This window comes from Cucurbita pepo, chromosome LG01 (genome assembly GCF_002806865.2).
Source record: "Cucurbita pepo subsp. pepo cultivar mu-cu-16 chromosome LG01, ASM280686v2, whole genome shotgun sequence".
Lineage (NCBI taxonomy): Eukaryota > Viridiplantae > Streptophyta > Magnoliopsida > Cucurbitales > Cucurbitaceae > Cucurbita > Cucurbita pepo.
In genome coordinates, this window is record NC_036638.1 from 17,107,994 (window position 1) to 17,135,558 (window position 27,565).

Sequence of the window (27,565 nt, forward strand, 5' to 3'; positions counted from 1 at the left end):
GATGCAATTTCTCGTTAAAATCCACGGCGGTCGAATTCGATGCCCTGCCAGTGCCTCTAGGAAAGGAATCGGTGGAGGAAACTCCTTTTTCAACAAATCGCGACGATTAACGCGATTATTAGAAAAATCGGAATCAGAGCGAGTTACTTTCTCTTCGATTTCTCCAGCATTCGAAGTCAAGCAAACTCCGCTCTCAGTTCCGATCAAATCGTCCATTAAAAAATTAAAAGATCTGATGGAATTACAAAAAGAAGAAGAAGAAGAATTAGTCGACAATTTTGACCTGATAATGCCGATTCCAACACCGCGAATGACTCGTTCTTCCTTTCCTTTTCCTTCTTCCAAAGAAATTAGGGCTTTGAGTCCAGAAATCGAGGATCGTACAGTTTCGATTACTGGACATTGATTCTGATTTTGCATGGGGAACCGAAAACTCGTTGCGCAGAGCAGGAAGCCTAAGAAAGACGAAACGATTACCTTAACCTCTGAAAAAAAGCTGCGTTCGCCAGAGAAATACCCCATGGCGGATTTCCTCACTGTTCTATTGCAGAAAGGGTTTTCTTTTGCTCTCCCAAACCCTAGCCATGGTGGCCCCCCGGGAATGAAATGAATATATTTTATTTTATTTTATTTTATTTTTATTTACCGGACTTTTATTATTTATTATTATTATTATTATTATTTAATTATTTATAATTAATATTTTAAAAATAATTAAACCGAATGGGAACGGAACGGATGTGGCCCTCCGTTGAATTGCCAACTTCATTAATTAACCTGCAATACATCTGTTCAATTAAATTCTTTACTAAATTTTTAACAAATAAAGCATATTTAAACCCCGTTTTAACTGATTTATTTTCGTTTTTATTTTGTTTTCCTTTTATCTTAAATATCTGTCTTACAAAACTAATTAACTTTTATTTTATTTTAATTAAATATGAGTTTATGAGGGAGTGAGAGAGAAAAGAATTAGGGCTTACGTGGCAATTGGTGTTGTACACGTTGGATGCTGATCTGTCAGATTTTCCACCACTATTTTCATTAACTTCTCTTTTTTTTTTTTCTCAGAATGAAACAGCCGTGTGATCTGATAACTGTAATAATAAATTATTAATTATTAAAAAAATTATTGAATTTTTGTTTGGTTTTTCTGCAGATGTTTCTGGTACGACAGCTTTGATGCTGTCGTTTTCCTCTTCACAGTTCAGACTTCATTCGTCTGCCATTTTGATTTCATAATTATTGGTTTTTACTTTTTAAAACAATTTTAAAAATAATGAATTCAATAATTTCATTACCATGTAAACTCGTGTTTAATAATAAATATGAATTTTCTTAAATAATTAAAAAAAATAAACTAACGATTCTGCCAAATTTAACTCGAAAATAGAGTCGGGATGGTGGTATTAGTTGATGTAGCTCAAAGTGACCAAATTAGAGTAATTTAATAAGACAAAGCTATACAAAATTATCAATTAAAGTAGTAGATCTTTTAGCCCCTTATCGATGTGGAAGAAAAATAGGACTATTCCGAGGGGTTAGAGTGTATAAAACAGTACTCATTATGGAATTGATCAACAACATTGCCAAATCTCATGGAGGTGTATCTGTATTTGGAGGAGTAGGTGAACGTACTCGTGAAGAAATGATCTTTACATGGAAATGAAAGAATCTGGAGTAATTAATGAAGAAAATACTATAGAATCAAAAGAGGTTCTAGCCTAAGGTTAGATGAATGAATTGCTGGGAGCCCATATGAGAGTTGGTTTAACTGCCCTAACTATGACAGAATATTTCCGAGATGTTAATGAACTAGATGTGCTTCTATTTATCGACAATATCTTCTGTTTCATTCAAGTGGGATCCGAAGTATATGCGTTACTGGGTAGAATGCCTTCGGTTGTGGGTTATCAACTGACTCTCTTAGTGCCGAAATGGGTTCCTTACCAGAAAGAATTACTTCTACCCGGGAGGGTCAAAGGTCAAATATTTTGAATATTAGTCTAATTAATTTTTTCATAATCATATAATATCATCTAAAAATTAAATGACACGTGCACACATACAATGCCATTCCACGCTATAAGCTGTTGCTGTTGCTGTTACTGACATCTTTCCCTAAGCTTCGTACAGTCCTCAAAGCTCCCTGCGGGCACTGACACCCCGAACATCTCTGCCCTCCGCCGCCGCCGCACACTCCTCTCCACCACCGCCGTCCTCATCACCTATTTCCACGTTCGACTCATCGTAGCCCTGGTCGTCGAAGGCCACCAGCTGCAGCATCAGACGGCCGTTGGATCTGTGGGCACGGAAGAATTCATAGTATCTCAATCTCTCCTCCGTCAGAACCAGCCGTCCGTCGTCGGTGTAGTGTCGTTTCAACACCCATGGCATTTGGGAAGCCAGATTCTCAGTTCGAACCAGCAATTGAATCGGCGGTGGATATTCGTTGTGATCTTTCCTCTCCATTCCCCACATTTTGTTATCTCTCTTACAATTCTCCCCGGAGATGTCCGCCGCCGTGTGATTCTCCATCAAATCAACACAGCTCTCTATTCCGATGTAATCATCGATGTCCAAATCTCTGGAGTCCGGAGAAAGACTCTTGCTCTGCATGCTGGTTGTTCAATAAACAGAGTTTAACACAGAGGTACTGCATTTAATAAAGAGAAGGGCACAGTGTTTTGTATTCAGAAACCGATCCCTTCAAACAGATTTAAATTCGAGTGAAATGAATAGTGGATTCGAAGATTCTTGAACCTAATTTTTCAACATTTGGAAGCATACGCGGGCGACAAAATTGCACCACGTATATGCTTGAATGTCGCACACAGAATACAACTCAGCCGTCGCCACATTCATAACGCTTCATGACACCATTAATTAAGTAATAAATTTCCATGTGGATCCCGAAATTCATCCTCTATTGAAGGAGGAGATGGGGAAGTTGAACTAAATCGTCCTGATTTGAAGTCGGCGATTGTTTATATTAAAAACTGATCGCGGAAAAAGACGAAGAACGGCGAATGGAGAAGACGAAAGGGCTTTTCCGTTTTTTTTGTAAAGAAATCGAATCTTGACGATGATTATTGGATTATGTTAGTCGAAGTCAAAGGAATTAATCGCGGGATGAAGAAGAATTAGATAAACTCTTGAATCAATCGATATAAGTCCAGAGCGTTCACAATAACAATCGAAAATAAAGTTCAAATGAAAGGAGAAACTTACAGAAGGGAGAGGATGGAGGTCTGTTATCAATGGCGGCAATGGCGACCTTCGAGAACTACGAAGTAGCGTTTGATCGTCCACTCTTCTTCACCCTCTCTCTCTCCCTCAGCGGTGGAATTGGAATGGAAGATAAAATGGCGACCGTTCGCCCCCGGTGGTTATCAAGGAAGCAATCACTTTGAAATCAATTTTTTTTTCTTATTTATTTATTATTATTATCATTATTTTGCAAGGATGAATTAGACTAATAATATCAACTTACATACGACCAAGTTATATCTCTATCAAAAAAAAAATTAAAAGCGAATTTTACTATAAAAATTTATAATTATATCAAGTAAATCAATTTAAATTATTTATTTCAAATTATAGACACCTTCAAATAAAGTCTATATGTATATAATAAAGTCTATATTATAGTCTTAAACAAGAAAATATTTGATATTTAATATACATTTCAAATCCTCAAAATAATAATATATATTTTTTATGTATAATTTCAATAGTGGAATAGTTGAATAAAGTTTGAAAAACAAAAATGAAAACCAAAAAAATATTCATATTTTCGATTAGGTAATGCTGTAAATAAATAGGGTGTTCCATTGTTAATGCAAAAGGCAAGGAGATTTGGAGTAAACAATTGTCTGGGAATAAATAGATAAAAACTAATTGAACATTCTACTCAACCATGTCAATTAAACAAAACCTCGAAGTCAATGACAAAATCTGGCCATCAATGTAAAAGATTAAAGTGCAGAAATTAAGAAGGGCTATGCTAAGGACATTGAAAAAGATGCAATTCTACCGTTTACTGAAGAGAAAAGGTGGTACCACATTGAATACATCGTTCTAAATGATGGGTATCATCACTGCTCACTGGGAAGCGATTTGATAATATCAGAATCACCTAGAAAAGAATTCAGAAGCAGGTGAGTTATAGATGTTCCATTTTTCGTTCAAGCTTGCAAAATATTATGCTTTAATTTCTTAACTTCACTTGAAAGTAGAAGTAATATTAACCCATAAAGTAAATGGAAAAAGAAAGGGACTATATCAAGTTTTTGAAAGCTGAAGTAAATTTTTTATGCAAATATCAAGAATTAGAGAAGATGTACGAAAGTTCATGAAATTTCATAAACCAAAAAACAAACATTTAGTACCTGGATCAATAATGCTAAGGCAGGATACACGGAAATACTTGCCACAAGCAGTTCCAAGATCAACATTGCCTAAATGTACAACCAAATATAGAAAATATGTAAGACGGGAGAAACAAAACATACAAAATTACACATTATCGCATATGAACATGCATACAAGGTAAGGTAGATTGACGGCATACACCCCTTAATTTCTCAGAAAATTTTGAATTATAGATGTATGGGATATAGATTAAATGAAAATTTAAACTAGATCTCCTAGCATATGAACATGCATACAAGGTAAGGTAGATTGACAGCATACACCCCTTATTTTCTCAGAAAATTTTGAATTACAGATATAGATTAAATGAAAATTTAAACTAGATCTCCTAGACAATTTTTTGAGTCAGAACAAATTACTACCAATGGAAGCAACCCATATAGCTTTATACTAAATATCGTAGAAGATACTAGTTGCAAATCAATAAAAGAAAAGTATAACGTCACCTGTGTTACAAATACTTCAATATAGGTTCTAGTTAGGATGAATTAAACGCTTAATGTCATTCATTTTGGTCTTAAAAATGCCATCATAAGCACTCTTAGAGCTAGTTAGAACAAGAGTTTTTAAGCCCACGGCAGGTAAGCACCTCTCTAATTGATCAACTTACTCAAGATACCTTTAATACGGAATTAATAGTGCTAAGTTTACTGATTACTGTTTTTTTTCTAAGATAACGAAGACATGACAGAACAAGAAAAGAGATAAATTATATCCCATATATCTGAAATCCGGCATACGAGGCACTAAAAATCAAAGTCAGAAAACGCTGCTGACAACTTGAACATATAAACAACAAACTAACAAAGCAGAGTCTGCACTACACTTACTTCCGTTGTAGTGGTGAACCCCAACTTTAGCAAGCATTGCGTAGTACTCAATCTCGGATTTACGCAGGGGCGGGCAGTTGTTCGATAGAATAATAAGCTTCCCTGTATTATCACAGATCGAAAACCAGAAATGTGTCAAAAGTACACAAATAAAACCTAAATTTGAATCAAACACCAAATGTTAATAACAATAAGATCTATCAGAAAAGAAGAACAACGTATGAAGACCTTTGGAGCTGCGGATAGTGCGAAGGACGGTTTTGTACCCCAAAGTGTACTTGCCGCTCTTCATCACAAGGGCAAGCCTGTTGTTAATACTCTCATGAGTCTTCTTCTGCAATTGCAATAGCACAGATCATCAAAACTATTAACCCTAAATTAATTGGAGGAGCAGCATTCATGGACAGTTCAAGTAATACTTACAGTCTTCTTCGCCGGCGCCATTGTCGCTTCTCAAAAGGTGTACAAAATTCTTAAAGCAAAGAAGAAACAGAAAGAATCAGAGATGAAAACAATCAAGACCTTCGAATCACAGTTTGAATCATCCCTTACCCTGTTCTGAAGCTTTTCCACGACAAGGAGTGGCGCGACTGCAAAGAGGAGACTCAATTGTTAGGGTTTATCGTTTTAGAGTCTTGCACGTCAATAGAACCGGGCTTCTTCCGTGGCCTGATTGGAATATTAATGGGCCTTCTTTTAATAATGGGCCAACCTTTTCCCAGCCCAGCCCACTCAACTTCTGATTTTTATTATTTTAAAATTTATAATAATTTAGCTCATAATATTTTTTACAATAAAAATTAAGTAAATAAAATAAAATTTTAAATATTAAATTTGTAAAAGGTTAGAAATCTCATTAAATTTTAATAATATTTTTTTTGTTGGATGATAGAAGTCTCACGTCACGTCAGCTAATTTAGAGAATGATCATGAGTTTATAAGTGAGGAATACTAACTTCATTGGTGTGAGGCCTCTCGGGGAAGCCCAAAGCAAAGTCATGAGAGCTTATGCTCAAAATGGACAATATCATACTATTGTGGAGAGTGGTGTGTTCGTCTAACATTTTTTACCATAAAAATTAATTGAAGCTAAAAAAATATTCAATAAATTTGCAAATTTGTAAATTTAAAATATGTCGCATATGAACATAAAATAGGCGCATTTATTACAAGGAAACGCGCACCGTACGCACAAACAGCGCATTATAGCACTCTCACAGTCTCACCCAATTTGATTTATCGTCGTCACCATTCATGGTTCACGCTTCAATCTCTACTCCGTTTGCAGAAGGCTCGGTTCCTTGCCTTTTCCCCAAATCCGGACGCTCTCTCGCCGTTGTAGAAGTTCATTCTTACGAAATCTGATCTTCATCTTCAGTTTCCATGGCGAATTTCTTGGTAGTTTTGCTCTTTGTAGCTTGTTTCTTGGTGGACAGTTCTGTTGCGCTTAGGCTCTCGTCGAGGCTCGTTCATCGATTCTCCGATGAGGCGAAAGCGCTTTGGAAGTCGAGGAACGGTAATGCGTCTGGAAAATTTTGGCCGAGGAGGAATAGCTTGAAGTATTTTGAAACGCTTAAGGATTATGACTTGAAGAGGCGGAGACTGAAGATCGGATCGAAGTACGAGGTGATTTTTCCTTCTGAAGGAAACGAGGTCGTGTTCTTTGGGAACGAATTTGATTGGTTAGTATGCTTGAGCTTAACTGTTCCAGGACGTGATCGCTTTATAGACTAGCTAACTTCTAAGTTCTACCAATTGTGTAGTTTTCTTTACTTTCACAGCAACGATAATGTTTAATTTTATCAGCATTTCCTTCACCATTAAAAATTTAAAGCAGCATGGAGGGAGTATTTTCTTTACCTTGTTTGTTAGAGCGATTAAAGAATTCAGTGGAACTAGTTGTCCAGGTTACATTACACATGGATTGATATAGGAACACCGAGTGTTTCGTTTCTCGTTGCATTGGATGCTGGAAGTGATCTGCTCTGGGTTCCGTGTGATTGCATTCAATGTGCTCCCTTGTCTGCAAGTCATTATAGCTCACTGGTATGACTGCAATCACCTACATTAATTTCTTCATTTCTTTAATACCTCTTTTAACAAATTCCAAGTCGTATTTGGGATGTGAGCTGCTGAACTAGTTCATGAACTGGATAACTAGTCTCCTTTTCCTCCAAATTCAAATAAGAAGTTAAATTACTGTGCAAGAATCCTAATAATCGAATCATAAAATTGAGGTTTACTGATGTGGATATCGAAACATTCATATGTTCCGTATCCTTCAAAGTTGAAACCTATCATTAGTCTGTTGTAAAGCGACAATCTCTCTTTCTATCAGTTAAATTTGCCAAATAACTTGCGAAATGTTACTTCTAAAGAGAGATCTGTATTCAAAATCCTTCCACTCAGATATATCATTAACGGAATAAAAGAAAAAAGAACATAAAGACGAACTAATGTACATCAAAAGTAAGCTCTTATCTAAATCTATACTGATAATTAAATGGACACCGCATATATATACGATTGTTTTCAATTAATTACCTCTTTCTTTTATGTTCCGATCTATCTTAGTATGTCTCATTACTTGTCTAGTAGTCAAATAAGAACTGTGACAGGTTTTTCAGTTAATTTCACCAATTGACTGGCAGGTGCTCTCTTCTGTTGGGGCTGTCTATGATGCAGGATAGGGATCTGAGTGCGTACAATCCAGCTTTATCAAACACCAGCCAGTACCTTTCCTGCAGTCATCAATTATGTGCTTGGAGCACAACTTGCAAAAGTCCTGATGATCCCTGCAGTTATAAAAGAGATTATTACACAGATAATACATCAACTTCTGGATTTATGATTGAAGATAAATTGCATTTGGCATCTTTCAGCAAACATGGTACACAACGTCTTTTGCAGGCCTCAGTTGTATTAGGGTGGGCTCTTACTGCGTCACATACTTTGATGCTTTTCTTTGATGTTTTCTTCTTCTTTTACAATGTTGAAGTTGAGATATTGGAATGCCACCTGAATCTTTGCCTGTGATCTCCCCCTCTCCCTCTTGATGCAGCTGTGGTAGGAAACAGAGTGGTTACTATTTGGATGGGGCTGCTCCTGATGGTGTTATGGGGTTGGGTCCTGGAAACATTTCAGTGCCAACCTTATTGGCGAAAGCAGGATTGGTTAGAAATACATTCTCGCTTTGTTTTGATAATAATGGTTCTGGGAGAATCCTCTTTGGGGACAATGGTCCTGCCACCCAGCAAACAACACAATTTTTGCCATTATTTGGTGAATTGTATGTGATCTAGCAACTAAATTATTAGCTAAGCCAATTCTAACCTTTATTTTCTCTTGAAGTTATCTATTATCACCAACACCATTAAGCCATCCATTCCTTGTCTCAGTGATGCCTATTTTGTCGAGGTGGAGTCCTTTTGTGTTGGGAGTTCCTGTCTGCAGAAAAGTGGATTCCACGCATTGGTGGACAGTGGCTCGTCTTTTACATATCTTCCTACAGAAATCTATAAAAAGATAGTCTTTGAGGTGATACTGGAATATAATGATGTGTGATATTTCAATTTTGTTTGGCCTAAAGTCTCGAATTACTTAATGCAGTTTGACAAACAAGTAAAATTAAATGCTACCAGGATAATTCTCCAAGAATTTCCCTGGAATTACTGCTATAATTCCAGGTAGGTGCATGAAAAAGGTAAAATAAATATTGTATTTTCCTCATTTTTTAAGGGTTGACAGACAGTTCTTTTATTGTGGAACAGTTCGCTGGAGTCCTCTTATATTCCTAGTATGAAACTCGTGTTTCCTCTGAATCAAAGCTTTATACATGATCCTGTGTATACCCTCCCTGACAGCCAAGTAAGTTGGACATCTTGCTCTTTCTTCCCGAGTAATTTTACCCAAATGATTATTCCCAGTGGGCCCTTAAAAATATTGATTTCTTTCCTCAATTTGTTTGTTTGGGACTGGGCAAGCTAGAAATGTTTTTGAACACAGTTTGAGGACACGAAGTCATGTTTGGGCAAGTGCTGAAATATTTGCTCCCTTCTCTGGCTTTTCTTTTATTGTTATGGATGGAGCCTATTGCATTCAAAATACCCCTTTTCTAGAATGTCAACAACTTGACTTTAAAGGACTTCATATCCTTTTTGCCTCGGTGGTTACGATTGATCTGTTTTGGTCGAAGTATGAATTTTATAAAATTTAATGTGCAGGGATATAAACTGTTTTGTTTAACCTTAGAAGAGACAGATGATGATTACGGTGTAATTGGACGTAAGTAGGACTTTTAATTCTGTGGTTGTATATGCTACTTTTTCAATGATTTTCTATAATATAGTTCCTTTTCTTCTCCTACCACACGATTACACATAGGAGCTTGAATTCGTAAATGCATTTAATGATAAAAACTTGTGATATCTTCTTCCATTTGTGCTACAGAAAACTTGATGGTAGGTTACCGGCTGGTTTTTGACAGAGAAAATCTTCAGTTGGGTTGGTCGAAGTCCAAATGTAAGCATGTTTTCATTATTATTTACACTTTGAATTTTCTTCTAACAGTGTGCAGTAGCTGCTCTTCCATCACTCGAAAGATTATCTGGAAGAAAGAGTTTGGTTAAGGCAAAAATGAAATCTTGCTTTTTGAATTTTCTCAGCAACTTCTGATTTCAAGGATATTCAATTCTTCCTGTGTCGAGATTTAAGTTTCTGTGCATTGCTTATATACTTCTGGCCTTTTTATTTATTTATTTTAAATCAGCATGGAAAAAGAACTTATATTGTGAGGTTTGAGCATGATTCAATTCCCTTTTCTTCATTCGACATTTATCAGTGTATAAAATTGCAGGCCTAGATATCAACCACGGCGAAGCAGACCATGCCAAACCACCTTCAAATGACGGATCACCAACTGCATTACCAACCGATGGACATCTAAGCCCTCCAAATAGGCAAGAAATTGCACCCACTGCTGCTAGGGCGTTTTCCAAATCGTCCCTAACTGCACCCCATTTTTCTCTCTTCAGCTGCTGTTGTTTGAGGTTATTCTTGTTGCTTTTTGAGTTTGTTGAGTCCATGCTGTAAATATTGCCTTTTCCGACTGGCATTTCAATTACTTAATAATTTACCCCTTCCTGTAAGTTGCTGTATCATATAGGAAAAAATAAGTTACATTTTTTTTACTGGGATTTGAGTATTATATAGACGTCTCTTTCAATTCAAGCATCAGTGCAAGTGCCAGTTCTACGTGTAGATTATTTGTAAACTCTATCATCCCTTATTTATTTTTATTTTTTGAAGTGGCATGCTTAAACATGTTAACAAATTACCAAGGTTCTTCTGAATATGTTGGAAAGATTCAAGTTTTATGTTTGTCCAGAATTTCAGCACAGGCACACAAGAAAGTGAACTTGTTGGATGGCAGCTGACCAAGTCCAGTACCTCTCCTACTAATTGCTATGCTGCTGTATAGTGAGACAGGCACTTACCTCCTCTATTTGTGTTATTTACCATTGAAATTTCTACAGAAATCTCTTTGAAAGTGATGAAAACTATCTGACAGGTTCAATCAACTGGAGATGGGAATCTTTTTTGGATAACATGAAAGTTTTTAGTACGCAGGTACTTGCTCTTTTTCTTCACACCATGTCTTTCATCTTTTATTCAAGAATTATTTGAATTCTTATTGAAATAAAAAAAAAAATTTAAAACTACTTTGCATTTCCAAAACAAAACTAAAATTTGAATACATGTTTATAAAGTAGATAACCGAACAAATAAGCTCCCCGTGTGAAAACTAAAAATCAAATAGTTATCAAAATGAACCCTAGTTTTGATTAAGATTCACTTGTTGATTATTTCATAACTACCACCATAGTTATGTTTAGTGTAATGATAATAGTTATGTTTAGTGTAATGATAATAACTTGGTGGTGGTGATTACGTATTAGTTACTTTAAAACTACCATCAATCCTTTTTAGTGTGATGATAACGATTTGGTGGTTGTCGCATGTTGGTTGTTTCATAGCTACCACCATAGTTGCCCTAAGGTGATGAAAACGATTTTGTGGAAAGTTTATATGGAGTATGCCTATGTAACCATTAGTCCCTCAATTTTGTCTTAACTATATAATATATGTCGTAGATGGGTATTTTATGAGTATTTTAAATATTCATCGTTTTTCTAAAATGAAATTAAAATGATGGTGGTAGAAAACTCTTAGAAATTAAAATAATGGTGCTTAAAAATCATTTAAATGGGTATCTAGAAGATGATTAATTACAAAACAATTTATAAGTAAGCTAAGCTTAGACTAGTACATTTACAAAAAAAAAAAAATTGAATTGTTACACATGGGTATGCACGATTGCACTAAGTAAAGTAGCGCCTATAACAATGGACACTACACATGATTTTTATTCCCACATGAAAAACATTTCATCATGTAAGGACCTAGTAAAGGAAAAAACACAACATTTTGTTAACACGTGATTTGTAAACTAGAGAAGACAAATGCATATCATAAAGCTCATATGAGGCTAACAGCATAGGACAAATTAGCGCCTATATTTGGATATACATCTTTGTCTAGAACCAATTGGGCCAAGTCATTCCTTTTGCACAGATTCATATGAGGGTAGCATTTTGGGCGTAAGAACTAATACTTTGTATGAAGGATATGCTGATTAAAATACAAGGTAGCATTTTAAAGGACAGACATTTCTCAAGAAACAACAGAAAGTGGTACTAAAACACCAACCTCAATATTGAGTGTTGTCAAAAACCCACGGTTGGTGCAAGAAAAGCTCTCGCCCATTCATTTGCACCGCTCCTGAGGCTATATCCTCCGCACGCTTCCTTGCTGTTTCATCTCTTTTAGCAGATGCCTCGGCATCCTGCAAATAAGAGGAGATAGTTGGAGATAAATGTCGAACAGCAACACAACTCATTTACGTCACTGATGCAGAAATTGCCTCATAATTGACTGGTGGAATGGTTCAGGTTCTTTGCAGTTCAGTGATTAGTTAACTTGAACTTACAAGAACCAACCTGTGTTTCTGCCACTGACAATCAATTGTGAAGCATGTGAGTTTACCGACCTGTGTTTCTGCCACTGACAATCAATTGTGAAGCATGTGAGTTTAGAACGTTAATAGCCTTATAATTTCAAGATAGCCTGTAATAGCTCAAGTCTACCGCTAGCAGATATTGTCCGATTTAGCCCGTTACGTATCGTTGTCAGCCTCACGATTTTAAAATGTGTCTGCTAGGGAGAGATTTCCACACTCTTATAGGGAATGTTTCGTTCCCCCTCTCCAATAGATGTAGGATCTCACAATCCACCCATCTTAAGAGCCCAGAGTCCTCGCAAGCATACCGTCCAGTGTCAGGCTCTGATACATTTGTAATAGCTCAAGCCTTCCGCTAGAAGATATTGTCCGCTTTGGTCCGTTACATATCGCCATTAGCCTCACGATTTTAAAACGTGTCTGCTAGGGAGAAGTTTTCACACCCTTATAAAGAATGTTTCATTCCCCTATCCAATCGATGTGGGATCTCACATAGCCACTCAGATATTGTAGGTATTTGAAGTCGTTACTAGAACAAGATTAGTTCTATAGGTAGGTTGTATAACTGTGTCCCTGAATTCTATGCTGTTTTCTAACGGAACACTTAAAAGCAGAATTGTTAACAGCTTCATTAAACTTTCCATGGGAAATGGGGCTCATGTTCATTAAGGTACATGTCAATTATGTTTTAATCCTCAATGATAGTGATTCTACCCTCCATCATGATTATGATTTTTTATTTTATTTTAGAAGACCCCTTAATGATCATGAATCTGAAGACTTGGCTAATCTCCTTTTTGTTGTTACAAGGGGTTTGTCTGTCCCCAACTTCAAATGATTAAGTAAACAGACTCTTGAACCTTCAGGCAAATTCTCTAGGAAGTCTCTTTTTGCCAGTTAGTGTCCCAACCCAATCCTCTTGTCTCCTCTTTCTTCTTGATGATATGGTAGATTCCATAGAAGATCAGAATTTTTGGTTGGTTAGCTTCTTTGGAAAGGGTTAAACACTGTGACTTCACTCAAAGACCTTTATCCATGATTTTATGTCCCCAATGTCAGTAGAATGTGGCATGTGATGTGTGTAAAAGATCAACAGAGAATCTTGTTCATGTGATCTAAAGCTGTCACTTCACAATTAAACAATGGAGCAAATTCTTGATAAATTTGGAGTCAATGTGCCTCTCCGAGGCTGTTGTAGGGACATAGAGCAGATTTTTATTGAGAGATCCTATATTGGTTAGAGAGAGAAGGGAACGAAGCATTCCTTATAAGAGTGTGAAAATCTCTCTCTAATAGACATGTTTTAAAATCGTGAGGTTGATGGTGATATGTAACAAGCCAAAACGGATAATATCTACTAACGGTGGGCTTGGACTATTACAAATGGTATCAAAGCCAGACACCGGAAGATGTGCCAGCGAGGACGCTGGCCCCCAAGGAAAGTGGATTGTGAGATCCCACATTGGTTGGAGAGGGGAACGAAGCATTCCTTATAAGGATGAGGAAACCTCTCCCTAGTAAACGCGTGAGATTGATGATGATACATAACAAGCCAAAGCAGACAATATCTACTAGTTGTGGGCTTGGACTATTACATTTGTAAACTCCACCTTTAGTACAATGGATTAGGTTATTGGCCGTCAACATTTTCTCAATCATTCTGTGAACCTAAGTATAGCTCAATCCACGGGACTCCCTAAGGTCAATTTGGCGCGAGCCAGATAAAGTACATTCATACATGTTACAATCCCAAAATTTAAGCCTCTTCTTCGCAAAACAGAGGAAACCATTCCTGAATACCAGCCTAACCGAACTAATCCTTGAGATTTCAAATTCTGATAATTTCAATTTTCAAATGACTCCTCCAAAAGTCATTATTCATCCAATCTATGCAACCCTAATTCTCGAATTTCACTGATTTGGCAGGAAATACAAGAAATCGGCACCTAAAAGAACTCATACAGATCAATCGCACATCAAAGAGCAGAAATGGAAAGCGGCCAAAGAAAAGCTTGGAAGAGATTGATGAAGAAGAAGAAGAAGAAGAAGAAGAAGAAGAAGGGAAAGTACCTTGTGGCGCTTCCACGATAGGAACTGAGCCTCCGTGATGGGATTCGCGCTCGGATCATGAGACGCGAGCTTCTCTTGCTCCACAGCCGCTTCTTCTGCCCCCATTTTGTTGAGCGTAGATCAGATTCCTGGATTTGATAGCCCCTCTCCAATGGATTGCTGCTCCTGCTTCAACCTCTGCTATATTCGAGATGGAGAGAGGGTAAAATTTAAACTAAATAAATAATAAATATAGGAATTAAAATTGGATTTAACTTTTTTTTTTTTTTTTTTTCCTGTTTTAAAAATTCTACCTTATAAATAACTTCCAAATACTCTTTAATTTTTTTTTTTTTTTAAATAATCGCTCAAATTTCAATAATAAATAGTTCTAAATGGAATGAAATGGGCGATCTCGTAGTTCTTGGTCTGTGAAGATATGTTGTGAGGTGCTCCGTTTTATTTTCCCATTGAGGGTGAACCTAAACCTATGCTCGAGAGACAGCTATCCATATACTGATAAGGGATGTATGGATTCTGGAGAAAAGAGGAGCAGAGGTGGTCCCCCTCAGATTGCCCGAATCCCACGAGTGAATAGAAAGTTGGATCTACATTGGATCTCATCTGAATCGACCCATCTATCCTCCTGATGAGAAGTTTGGTTTCAAACCCCGATTCAAACAGGAGAAGTATGTCATGCTAATGTAACTTAGATGATCCACATCTCGTCAGGCGCTGATGAGCACATTGAACTATCTATATGGCTGAGAGCCGTCACAGCCCAAGCACAACAACGCAATTATCAGGGGCGCGCTCTACCACTGAGCTAATAGCCCGTCGTGCAAGCCTCCCGCTATGCCAAAGGTAAGAGAAACTCATCCCTCTCTTTCTTTTTTTCGCCCCCATGTCGCCACACGGGAGAGAGAAACTAAATTAAAGCTTTTAAAAGTTCAAAATCTAATTAATCCGAGCTATCACAAAACAAAAGGATATATTTGATAGGTCTCTAGTGCCACACTCAAGTACATATGAGCTCAACCATCACATGATATGATGCTATATATATATATATATACACATATTGACTTTATTTCATGAAAAGCTTGTTTCAAGTGACAAGCACTTTGGTAGAAGAAGGCAATTTGGAAGCATTTTGAAGGCATGAATCCACAGCTTCACCAACTGATAGGAAAACCCTTCCTTCAATTCTTTCAACAAAATTGGTTCTTTTAAGTTTGTGAATCACTTCCCATTTTGGACTTGCTATTGTTACCTACAAAACATCAAAATCAATCAAATTTGCTCGTTTTTGTTACAGAGATCTGTCGGTTTGCCATACCTGTATCCCGTTCAATAACAACCTCTTGTGAAGTTCCTCTAGAACAATGATCCCAGACGTGTCGATATTCATAACATCTAAACGAAAACAAACACAGGATTCACCAATTCAAAGTTAAGGGTATTAAAAAAACACAACTTTTAGAAAATTATCGTTAAAAGATATAAAAAAAACCCTCATTTTCGATCGATTCGAGAAAGAACTTACTACACATGTCAACAACTAGTTGTTTAGGTTGATCTTTGGTTGTTTCTTCAATATCATCATCTTCATCATCTTCTTCGACCAATCTCATTATTCTGATAAAAAACCATTAAAATGATGAAAACCCATTTCTCAAATAAGCTTAAAGTTGCAAACTTTTGAGTAAAAAAACCTGTCTTTGATGAAGCTGGCATTGGCAAAACAAAGCAAGCTAGAGTTTATTCTAACAATGGAGATTCCTTGAGTTTTCATGGCCATAGGGAATTGCTTCATGTTGCCAAACATGTCACTTCTTCCAAGCCTTCCCACCTCTTCTATAGCGGGTCTCATCGATATCAACAATATCTTCGCAAATGAAATTCCGACCTGAAAAATCAATGAAAACGTTAGGATAACGACTCTCTACAATGATATGATATTGTTCAATCTCAGATAAACTCTCACAACTTTGTTTTTTTATTCCTCGAAATAAAAGTATTGTCTCTCGCTTAGTTCCCGTAATCTTTCCCGAGACTCCAACCAGAAAATGCTTAGACCGAAATTTATGGGTAGAATCCAACACAAATTGTACTAACCTCTCAGGTAAAGTCACGACCTTTGAGTAGAGCTCGAAATTGTAAAATCACATGAATTGTCTTTTAGTATAGGTTAAAAGACTTATATTTGGTATCTCGATAGACGTCTAAAATTTTCCTAGATGATCGTATAAATATATATATAACATCAATATATTTTGGGTAGACATGGAACCGCCCACCAGTAACAAGACAAACAGTCCATGATTAAATGTTCCAAAAACAGACAGCAAAAGTACTAAATTATACAACTTGGCTTGCTTGACCTATGCATTTTGTCCTTTTTTAACACACAACTTGTTCTCATGTCTCAATCTATTCCTCTTAAAGTTTGCAACTTGTTTCAATCATTTTATCCACTTCCACCTTAAAAGGAAAAGACATTTTCACCCTTTGACTTTCCTTTACTTCCATTTGACTTTTAACCGAACCTAAGAAGTAATATTTCATAGTTTGGTCAGTTTCGAGTCTGTTTTTAGCTCATAATATTTAAACTAAACGAAAAACTTCTTGTTGGTGAAACTTATATCGAACGAGGCTTAAACAAATCGAATATAATTGGAATTGAACTAGTGGGTTCGTCGGTTTCAAATAACTGAATCGAACTAGCTAGTGGGTTCGTTGGTTTCGAATATAACTGAAACCAAACTAGTGGGTTTGTGGGTTTCAAATAACTAGAACTGAACTAGCCAGTGGGTTCGTTGGTTTCGAATATAACTGGAACCAAATTAGTGGGTTCGTGGGTTTCAAATAACTAGAACCGAACTAGCTAGTGGGTCGTTGGTTTCGAATATAACTGGAACCAAACTAGTGGGTTCGTGAGTTTCAAATAACTAGAACCGAACTAGCTAGTGGGTTCGTTGGTTTCGAATATAACTGGAACCAAATTAGTGGGTTCGTGGGTTTCAAATAACTAGAACCGAACTAGCTAGTGGGTTCGTTGGTTTCGAATATAACTGGAACCAAACTAGTGGGTTCGTGGGTTTCAAATAACTAGAACCGAACTAGCTAGTGGGTTCGTTGGTTTCGAATATAACTGGAACCAAATTAGTGGGTTCGTGGGTTTCAAATAACTAGAACCGAACTAGCTAGTGGGTTCGTTGGTTTCGAATATAATTGGAACCAAATTAGTGGGTTCGTGGGTTTCAAATAACTAGAACCGAACTAGCTAGTGGGTACGTCAGTTTCAAATATAATTGAAATCGAGCTAGTGGGTTCGTCAGTTTTGAATATAACTGGGACCGAACTAGTGGACTAGTAGATTTGGTTTAGTGGGAGAGAGAAAGAAAGAAAGAGAAAGAGATTACCGCAAGAAGAAGGCCAAATTCCACGGAATGAAACAAGACACCGAGGAAAGCGCCAAGACAGGCAAGAAAGTCAAGCTTGTCGAGCTTCCAGATGCGCAGAGCTTCATTGATGTCAATAAGACCAGGTAGAGCAGAGAGAATGATTGAAGCCAAAATGGCCATTGGAGTGAAGTAGAGGAGCCTTGTGAAGAATTGCAATGCCAACATCACTGTTATTGCCATCACTATATTTGACAATACACTCTCACACCCAGCACTAAAATTCACAGCCGTTCTTGAGAATGACCCTGAAAAAGTTCAAACAACTTGTAACTAAAGATTTCTCGACACATTATCGACGCCCGTGCACCTCAAATATAGAGAGAAAAACGTACAAAAACATCTCGAATTTGTATCTAGTGGTTTTTAAAACGCGTCTGTTATAGAGAGGTTTTCACACCCTTATAGAAAATGCTTCTTTCTCCTCCCCAACCAACGTGGGATCTCACAATCCACTACCTTTCAGGACCTAGCATCCTCACTAACACTCGTTCCTTTCTCCCATTGATGTGGGACCCCTTCCCCCAATCCACTCTCCTTCGAGGCTCAGCGTCCTTATTGGCACATTGCCTCGTGTCCCACCCCCTTCGGAGCTCAGCCTCCTCGCTGACACATCATTTAGTGTCTGACCCTGATACCATTGTAACAGCCAAAGTCTACGACTAGCAGATATTATCCTATTTAGGTTTTTCCTCAAGATTTTTAAAACACGTTTGCTAGAGATAGATTTTCACACCCTTATAAAGAACGTCTCTTCTCCAACCGATGTGGGATCTCAAATCCTCGTAAGAGGACAATAGGTTCGTCTTCCGGGTATTAAACACAGCTACCCTATAAGACAGTCTTGGGATGCAATAATTTATGTAGAAAAATCCAAATTTTAAAGGTAGAAGGTAAAACTAACCAGTGGCTACATAGCAAGAGGTTAGAGAGCCTATAATGTTCATGAAGCCCATAGCAATCATCTCCCTGTTCCCATCAATGTTGTAGCCTTTAATGGAGGCGAAGGATCGGCCAACAGCCATCGCTTCCTGAGTAGAAAACACAACATATCATTAAGCTTACATGAAGCCTTCAATGGGCATTTAGGAGGCTGATTTGAAACTCAACTGTGAGAGCTATGATGGCAGCAATGAGGCCAGATTTGGCAGCTAAGCCAACACCTGAGCTGTTGAATTGCAGCTGATGAACAGAGATTGGGTTCAACCCTTCTTTTACTTCCTTAACTATCTTAACTCCATGTCTATCAGCTCTTGACACAAACACTATCAAAGTGGAGAGAATGACAGATATGAGAGGAGCAATGGCTGACACCCAAAACAGCTTCTTTTTCCTTCTACCCTGCATATACACTCAATACTCATTATCCAAACTTCGTATATTGTCGAAATATGATGAAGAAAGAGTTCAAGCCTACAGCTAGTAGATATTATCTTCTTTGACTTTTTCTTCTGGGCTTCCCCGAAAGTTTTAAAACGTGTATGTTAGGGAGAGGTTTCCACACCCTTCTAAGAAATGTTCCGTTCTCCTCTCCAATCGATGCGGAGTCTCACAGTCCACCTCCCTTGGGGGCCATCCGTCTAAGTCCACCACTAGCAAATATTGTGTTTTTTGGGCTTTCACTTTTGAGCTTCCCTCGAGGTTTTAAAACGCATCTACTGTGGGTAGGGTTTAGCCCTACTCCAACCAGTGACTCGCACCATCCAATGACTGGTTTTGATATTCATTGTCCTGTTTGGGGTTTTCCTTGCGAGCTTTCCCTAAAAGGTTTTAAAATATGTCTAGTATGGAGAAGGTCTAACCCTACTCCAACCAGTGTCTCGCATCGTCCCTTGGCTCTGATACCATTTATAACAGCTCAAGTCCACTAGATATTATCCTTTTTGGACTTTCTCTTCGGGACTTCCCCTCAAGGTTTTAAAACAGTTAGTGAGAGGTTTCCACGCCCTTATAAAGAATGTTTCGTTCTCTTCTCCAACCGTACATGACCTCACATTTCTAAAGCATTTAACACTTACAATAAACCTGGCCACAAGGAGAAAGATCAGAAACGAGCAGCCAAGAACAATGTTCAAAGGGTACCACTGCAAAAAAAACCATGAGAGAAAGACAAGGTCAATCCATGGAAGCTTTTTCTTTTTGTTTCTCTTAGTTTTAAAGCAGAGAACATACAGGCTGGTGAGCAGATCTCACGACAGATTCCAAAACAGAGACCACATCGGTTTTGGTCGTGAAGTTGCTAATAGCAAGCAACCCTTTCAATTGCTGAAGACCAATGAGAATGGCAGCTCCAGCCATGAACCCAACAATGGCAGCATGAGATAGAAAATCCACAAGAAACCCCAATCTACAAACAACAAACCCATTACAGAAGAACAAAAAAACACCCAAATTTGCACTGAAATTGACCCAAAAAAGTTACCTCAGAAGCCCAAATCCTGCTTGGAAAATCCCTGCAAATAAGGTGACAGTAAAAACAAGGCTTCTATAACCAACTGGGTCTGCAACAGGATCTCGAATCTCTTGCAACATAGACGAAAGAAGCAGCGACACCACAGCCACTGGGCCAATGGCTATCTCTCTCGAGCTTCCCATTAGAGCATAGATCAAAGGAGGAACAGCGCTTGTATCTAAAATTTTACAAACCAGACATGTCAGAAACAGAGTCGGGAAATTTAGTACGACAAAATGGATCAAATTCCGACACTTACAGAGACCAAACTGAGGATCAAGCTTAGCCAAATTCGCATACCCAATACTCTGCACCAAAGGGTTAAAAAAGCTTCAATTTTTAATGAAAAAAAAAAACCCATAAAGAACAGAAATTTATAATGTTTTTTTGTGAGTACCTGAGGAATGCTGAGACTGGCAAGAGTTAAACCAGCCATGATGTCGCTTTTGAAGTTAGAAGCTTTGTAGTTTCGGCCCAATTTGAGGATTGGGAACATGCTCTGCAGAAGAATCAGAGTGGCTTTAAAAATGCTCTGTTTTTCATCGCTTGAAGAAGTGGTTTTCGTTTTCTTCTTTGCCAAATGGGTCTTTGTGCAGCTTCGTGGAATGACATTTTCTCTGACAGCGGCGGCAAGTTCTTCCCAGAAACTTGGAGGGTTGGGAGAATTGAGGAGCCATTCGGTGGTCTCTGCTCCGTCGCCGGCGCCGGCGAGAACATGGGTGTCGGCCATTTCGACGGCGAGAGTGTCAGAAGGCAAAGAACCCATGAGAGAGGGTGGTTTGAAGTGTCTGGGAGAATCTGTGAGCTCTCTGGTTTTGCCTTTTATTGTCTCAGAAATTGACGTTCGTCATATTCATATATCGATCAAGAAACAGTTTTTAAATTTATTGTAATTCTCTGTTTTTAGCCTATGATTAAATAAATACACTAAAAGAAATGTCTCTAAATTATTAAAAATTCCAATAATGCTTTTAAATTTTAATTTTTTTTAAATATTATTATCTTCTTCGGAATAAAACCAAAAAATTATTTCTTTAATATTTATCGACTTTAAAAAATAATTCAATTTTTTAGAGTTTTAAAAATAGTTATTTGTATTAATAAAACTTTTAACAACTCAAAAATATTTTTTAAACACGTTTTAAAAGTTAAAATGTTTTTTTTGAAAAGTTAAAATGTTTCAACTCTACTCAAATTTTCAAAAATTATATTAATATTTTTAATACTTTTTTAAAATATTAATACTTTTGAAAATCTATTATTAATATATATAGAAATCTAATGTCAAACGTACCAGACTCTTAGATTAGTAAATAAAATCTTCATATGTTCACGGTATTTTATTTTTTTTTAAGAATTAATGGTCTTTTTAAATTTTTAAAAAAATTTACAGATATAAATAAAAATTTGAAAGTTCAAGAATATTTTTCAAACTTACTAACAATAAAATATATCTTTTTTTACTTGTAAAAAAGTTGAAACGTATTATTGGAACTTTTTAAAGTTTTAAGGTACTCTTTTAGAATATTTTTAAATAAATTACTAACCATTTCTCTTCGAGTATTTTTTTAGATAAATTACCAAATTTATAAATATTTTTATTAATTTAGTCTATTAAATTAAATTTATTTTTATTCTTTATTCTTTATTTTTAGTTATTTGATTTGTAATATGAAAAGGAGGTGTAGGGGCCTGACAGCACTCACAATAAAGAAGGATATCAATTAGTCACTTGAGGTTAACAGACAATACACCGACCTATCATAATTTGTTGAATAATATGCCTTAATCGACTTATTAAAAAATTTAATCTCTATCACTAAAATAAATTATTAAATAACTGAATATTTCTCGGCTATTTATTTCAAGGAAAAGACAAGAAAATGAGAAAAAGAAAAAAAAAGAAAAGAAAACTCGTGCTTTGTAGTTTCATTATCGCTAGTTCTTTTTTTTGTTTATCAATCGTTTTTAAATGGTTGAAAAGAACGGGATAAATTAATTATATTTAATCTTTAAAATATGATATACTAATTATTTACCATTTTATTTAAATTCATTTATTTGAGAATAATTATTAATATGGATGGCTAAATAAACTTAAAATATATAAACTTTTAGGTATATTAGACATATTAATCAATGAAAATTAAATAAAAAAAAAGTTTATGTAATTTTATAATATACTTATTTCATTTAATATACCTTTTCTACCGTATACATATCTTTGATTTGTACCAAATATCTACCATTAAAATTTTATGTAATTTTATTAAATTCATTTATTAAAAATAATTATTACGATTTATTATGAAATAAATTTAAAAACTTAAAAACTAATTAATAAAAATATCCTTAAAATTTTTGTACTTTGACATAATAATAATATTTTTAAACTGTCAAAAGTTTCAATAATATCCTTAAATATTAAAAAAAATAATTTTAGATATAAATCATTAATATTTTGTTTCAAATATACTACGAAAATAATATTAAATTTTAAAAAGTTTCATTAATATCGTACAATTTTTTTAAAAGTTTAAAAAATATCCTTATCATTAATTTACGTTTTAAAAATACACATAAAATTCGAAGAATAGCGTTAATACCCTTAACCTTGATAAAAATATACAGAATGAGACCATCTATCTACACTTTACAGATTTCTCTCTTTTCTATTTTGAGTGTAAAAACATTTTTTTTTAACGTTTAAATATATTAATGTTACGTTTGAAAATTCATGAATATTTAAAAATAAATTATTAACGATTTCATTTATATTATTAATGGTAAAAGTATTCTTTTCATTTAATAAATTGTAAATTATTCTTTTTTTCTTTTGAGTTAAAATGTATCTTTAAAAAATTTATGGAAATGAAGTATATTATTAAAACTTTTGAATACTCTAACCACTCTAATAATAGTTTTAAAATATTTTTAATATAAAATATTAATTAAGTTTAAATGTATTTTTAATTTAAGAATATTATTTAAATTTTTAAAATTTTAATTTAAGAATATTTTTTTTTTTATTGATTAAGTATTAAATACCTTTTTAAAAAATCTATTAATTTAAAAACTATTTTTGAAGAAATTATCTCAAAGATAAGCACACACATTTAATATATATATATATATAGTTAGTGATGTTCCCTCAAGAAATGATGAAATATTTGAAGAGATGAATAATTGAAAAGTGTTGAAAATAAACTACAATTTCTTATAAAAAAAAATGCACTTTTTTATCCATAAAAATACATCTTTTGATATAAAATATAATAATAATAATAATAATAATAATAAATGAATGCTATTTTGAATTTTTGGTGTTTGACTAAAAGTCAACTTTCCAGTCTCCACCATTAATAGCTACATTTGCCACACCATTAATGGATCCTTTTTATACATAATAACACTTTATTTACTCTTGCAATTCAACTAATTTAAATTTGCTTGAACCTATTTGAATTTTAAAACCACCTCGACACTTACAGATCACGGTTGAAACTCTACCGAGTTTCAGATGCAATTCAATCTCGAGCATTCTCTTTTATTCAGACAAGAAAATGACAGTGATATTCAAGGAATTGGCAGATATGTTGATAGTCCAACTTTTAAGAAGAAGAGACCTCGATAATCCTTAAATGTAGCTGTTGACAATCAACAACGACCAAATAGGGGCAGGAATAGACTTAATTTTAGACCTATAAAAAACCACGTGGCCCTCTAAATTATACGTGTACATATTCTAGATATAAATGATGGTTTGGCCAATAATTTGGATAAACCTCTATGGATAACTAAAGATGCTTTGTAGTGACGTTAATGGTAGCCGTCCTCTATATTTAAATAGTTGATCATGATGTGAAAGTCAAATACGTATAGCTAAATATAATGATTTATAATTATATTTTTTAAAATTAGGTCCCTACTAAATATTAATATAATTGAAATATTTTTTTAGAAGAAAAAAAAAATTCATTTAACTCGAAAAAAACAAAAACTTGCCACGTAGATTACATGTTCTAATTAGAGAAGTCCACGAGACGGGAACCGGGAAGTCTTCCTCATCTCCATCCTTGTCAAATTCTTCATTTATTTTTGTAGTGATCGGGGCGGAAATTCCCTGCATGAAATTTGCGGGGATTGGATCCCGGAATACTTTTTTCCTGTTTATTATTGTTTTAAAGAAATAAGTATTTTAAAGTTTTTATTTTTCAATATAATCTTTATTAAAAATCACGTTAATTTGTAATATATAGATAGAGGTGTTTATGGGATGCGGTGGGAATGGGAAAGTCTTCGGTGTTCCCATCTCTACCGCCTTTTTCACATACAGATATAGCTATATACATATACCTACACATTAGGGTTATCGTATTTTTGGGACTCTTCCAAAAATACACTAGATTTTAATAAACATATATAGACGGGAATATTCACGGGATGAGATACGGATAGAGAAGTCTTCTTCGTCTATACATTAGGATTGCTACCGTTTTCAGATTAATTTCCAAATTCTTCTCTGTCTCTACCACCTATTTCACCTATAGATATAGCTATATACATATACATTAGGGTTGCTACAGTTTTCACGTTAATTTCCCGTTAGAAATGTTCACGAAGTGGGACGAAGACAGGAAAAACGTTTTCCCTCCCCGTCTATGCCAACTATTTCCCATATAAATATTCATCCTACATCAGTTGGAGAGGGGAACAAAACATTCCTTATAAAGATGTAGAAACCTCTTCCCAACAGACACGTTTTAAAAATTTTAAGGGGAAGTCCGTAAGAGAAAACTCCAAAAGGACAATATCTGTTAGCGGTGGACTTGGACGGTTACCATTAGGGTCACTATAGCTTTATGACTAGACCCGAGAATGGAATTGCTTAAACATAAAGCAGAAAATGGTTTTACAAATGGATGGATGGAGATAAAGCTTTAAGCCTCCCATCTCTTTTTGTCCACCAGAGAGATCTATGGCAAGGAATTCAAAAGCCTTAGCTTATATAGATCAATAGCCATGTATAGTTGGATGGAGTGAATGGAGGACGTTCAAGTTCCAAAAAGGGTATATATCGATAACGATGGTGTTCTTAGCTCCTCATCTCTATCTAAATAATATCGTACTGTAACTTCGAACCATATAATAATTGATAACATATATGAATGGAGTTATGGTCCTGTTTTTTATTCATATTTGGATAATAATGTCTGTTTTGGAATTTTGCTCTCGAGCATATATTATGTGCATTAAAAACATGTTTGAACGTACTTAATTAGTGTTTTGTATACAAATTGTACTGCTCAAACTCACTTCTAGCAGATAGTGTCCTTCTCTAAGGAGAGGTTTCCACACTGTTATAATGAATGTTTTGTTCTCTCTCCAACCGATGTGGGATCTTACAATTCACTCTCATTTGGGGCCTGCGTTCTCGTTGGCACCCGTTTCCCTCTCCAATTAGTGTGGGATCTCACAATTCATTTCCCTTCGAGTCGAGGCCCAGTGTTCTTGCTGGCACTCATTCCCCTCTCGAATCGATGTGGGGTCTCACAATCCACTTCCCTTTGAGGCACAGTGTCCTTACTGGCACTCGTTCCCGTCTCCAATCGATGTCGGATCTCACAATCCACTTCCCTTCGAGGCCAAGTGTCCTCGCTGGCACTTGTTCCCCTCTCTAATTGATGTGGGGTCTCACAATCCACTTCACTTCGAGGTTCAGTGTTCTCGCTGACACTCGTTCCCCTCTCTAATTGATGTGGGATCTCACAATCCACTTCCCTTTGAGGCCCAATGTTCTCACTGACACTCGTTCCCGTCTCCAATCGATGTGGGATCTCACAATCCACTTCTCTTTGAGGCCCAATGTTCTCACTGACACTCGTTCCTGTCTCCAATCGATGTGGGATCTCACAATCCACTTCCCTTCGAGGCCCAATGTCCTCGCTGGCACTCGTTCCCTTCTCTAATTGATGTGGAATCTCACAATCCACTTCCCTTTGAGGTCTAGTGTCCTCGCTGGCACTCGTTCCCCTCTCCAATCGATGTGGGATCTCACAATCCACTTCCCTTTGAAGCCCAGTGTCCTCGCTGGCACTCGTTCCTGTCTCCAATCGATGTGGGATCTCACAATCCACTTCCCTTTGAGGCCCAGTGTCCTCGCTGGCACTCGTTCCCGTCTCCAATCGATGTGAGATCTCACAATCCACTTCCCTTTGAGGCTCAGTGTCCTCGCTGGCACTCGTTCCCGTCTCCAATCGATGTGGGATCTCACAATCCACTTCCCTTCGAGGCCTAGTGTCCTCGCTGACACTCGTTCCCCTCTCCAATCGATGTGGGATCTCATAATCCACCTCCCTAAGTCTAGCGTTCTCGCTGACACTTATTCTTCTTTCCAATCGATGTGGGATCTCACATTAATACTATTAAAATTTACCTCGTAAATGAACCAATTAAAATATTACTTTTGAAACAATTCAGCTCACCGAAAGTGTTAAGGAAGTTGGGTTCGTTAATCTTATCAATTACACCGACCGACCTAAGTTCGTATGACTAAATTTAAACTTATTAAAATCACGAAATAGATATTCGTTCGGATTGTAATATTGGTCCGAAATGAAAATGAAAATGGAGAGAATATATTCAAAAGGTATGGTTTAATCTAGTTGAGCTCCAATGGCTATGGTTTGTCACGTCTCTAGTGAAAGCAACAGGACACAACCAGCCACCATGGTTGGCGCTATTAGCTTACACACATGCATTTGCAAGTGCAGCTTGCTTTAGTTTGCTATTGTCATAGTGCTTCACTCACTCATCATTTCAAAACTTTTCACTTTCTCACGACTCTATTTGATATTGAAGTGAACCCTCCTTAACCCATCGTTAAGAAATATTGATCATTCGCTTAATCGTAAGTAGTTCATTAAGTCATCGATATTTTCTAAAGGGAGTCGTTGAAACACGAAACCGTCAACCAAGTTAAAGAAAATATCGATGATTCAGTGAACTTGTGAGATTCCACGTCAGTTGGAGACGGAAACATAATATTCTTCTCCCTAACAGACGCGTTTTAGAAACCGTGAGAAGAAACCCGAAAGAGCTTGAACTGTTACAGAACTGTTGACAAAACTAAAAGTGTATCGTCGGCCAAATCAAGGTAAATCTCGATGGTTTGTCGATCTATTCTTAGGAAACGTTAAAGCCAACTATTTGGGTCGGACATTCCCATAGAGGTTGACTAGACCTCATAAAGCATCGG

At 36.1% G+C, this 27,565-nt stretch overlaps 5 protein-coding genes across 7 annotated transcripts; 1 reads left to right on the top strand and 4 right to left on the bottom strand.

The window, feature by feature from the left end:
- Window positions 1-1,973: 1,973 nt before the first annotated feature.
- LOC111788943 lies at window positions 1,974-3,537 on the bottom strand. Its single transcript, XM_023669571.1, has 2 exons — window positions 3,232-3,537; window positions 1,974-2,620 (listed from the first exon to the last, which is right to left on the bottom strand). The coding sequence occupies exon 2, from the start codon at window positions 2,617-2,619 to the stop codon at window positions 2,140-2,142; it is 480 nt and encodes a 159-aa protein (XP_023525339.1). The 5' UTR covers window position 2,620; window positions 3,232-3,537; the 3' UTR covers window positions 1,974-2,139.
- Window positions 3,538-3,857: 320 nt separating this feature from the next.
- On the bottom strand, window positions 3,858-5,908 carry LOC111789031 (60S ribosomal protein L30-like). Of its 2 annotated transcripts, XR_002814267.1 has the most exons (7): window positions 5,817-5,908; window positions 5,688-5,736; window positions 5,493-5,598; window positions 5,265-5,366; window positions 4,392-4,460; window positions 4,011-4,138; window positions 3,858-3,948 (listed from the first exon to the last, which is right to left on the bottom strand). XR_002814267.1 is itself a non-coding variant. In XM_023669687.1 (6 exons), exons 2-6 carry the CDS (start codon window positions 5,706-5,708, stop codon window positions 4,098-4,100), a joined length of 339 nt encoding a protein of 112 aa, XP_023525455.1. In that variant the 5' UTR covers window positions 5,709-5,736; window positions 5,817-5,908; the 3' UTR covers window positions 3,858-4,097. The 2 variants fall into 2 exon arrangements, 1 of the variants encoding a protein (XP_023525455.1); XM_023669687.1 differs by having other exon boundaries at window positions 3,858-4,138.
- Window positions 5,909-6,439: 531 nt separating this feature from the next.
- LOC111804429 (aspartic proteinase-like protein 1) lies at window positions 6,440-10,523 on the top strand. Of its 2 annotated transcripts, XM_023689235.1 has the most exons (10): window positions 6,442-6,946; window positions 7,172-7,310; window positions 7,950-8,191; window positions 8,326-8,553; window positions 8,663-8,801; window positions 8,874-8,950; window positions 9,035-9,131; window positions 9,488-9,548; window positions 9,714-9,785; window positions 10,120-10,523. In XM_023689235.1, exons 1-10 carry the CDS (start codon window positions 6,648-6,650, stop codon window positions 10,353-10,355), a joined length of 1,590 nt encoding a protein of 529 aa, XP_023545003.1. In that variant the 5' UTR covers window positions 6,442-6,647; the 3' UTR covers window positions 10,356-10,523. The 2 variants fall into 2 exon arrangements, with proteins under 2 accessions (XP_023545012.1, XP_023545003.1); XM_023689244.1 differs by lacking the exon at window positions 7,172-7,310 and having other exon boundaries at window positions 6,440-6,946; window positions 7,916-8,191.
- Window positions 10,524-11,648: 1,125 nt separating this feature from the next.
- Window positions 11,649-14,635, bottom strand: LOC111804444 (zinc finger CCCH domain-containing protein 15 homolog). The gene is made up of 2 exons (XM_023689254.1): window positions 14,413-14,635; window positions 11,649-12,168 (listed from the first exon to the last, which is right to left on the bottom strand). The coding sequence occupies exons 1-2, from the start codon at window positions 14,515-14,517 to the stop codon at window positions 12,034-12,036; spliced, it is 240 nt and encodes a 79-aa protein (XP_023545022.1). The 5' UTR covers window positions 14,518-14,635; the 3' UTR covers window positions 11,649-12,033.
- Window positions 14,636-15,363: 728 nt separating this feature from the next.
- On the bottom strand, window positions 15,364-21,149 carry LOC111788310 (low affinity sulfate transporter 3-like). Its single transcript, XM_023668640.1, has 12 exons — window positions 20,705-21,149; window positions 20,567-20,615; window positions 20,278-20,485; window positions 20,028-20,202; window positions 19,874-19,939; window positions 18,966-19,196; window positions 18,760-18,886; window positions 17,817-18,103; window positions 16,107-16,300; window positions 15,938-16,029; window positions 15,731-15,807; window positions 15,364-15,664 (listed from the first exon to the last, which is right to left on the bottom strand). The coding sequence occupies exons 1-12, from the start codon at window positions 21,071-21,073 to the stop codon at window positions 15,500-15,502; spliced, it is 2,040 nt and encodes a 679-aa protein (XP_023524408.1). The 5' UTR covers window positions 21,074-21,149; the 3' UTR covers window positions 15,364-15,499.
- Between the last annotated feature and the right edge of the window lie 6,416 nt (window positions 21,150-27,565).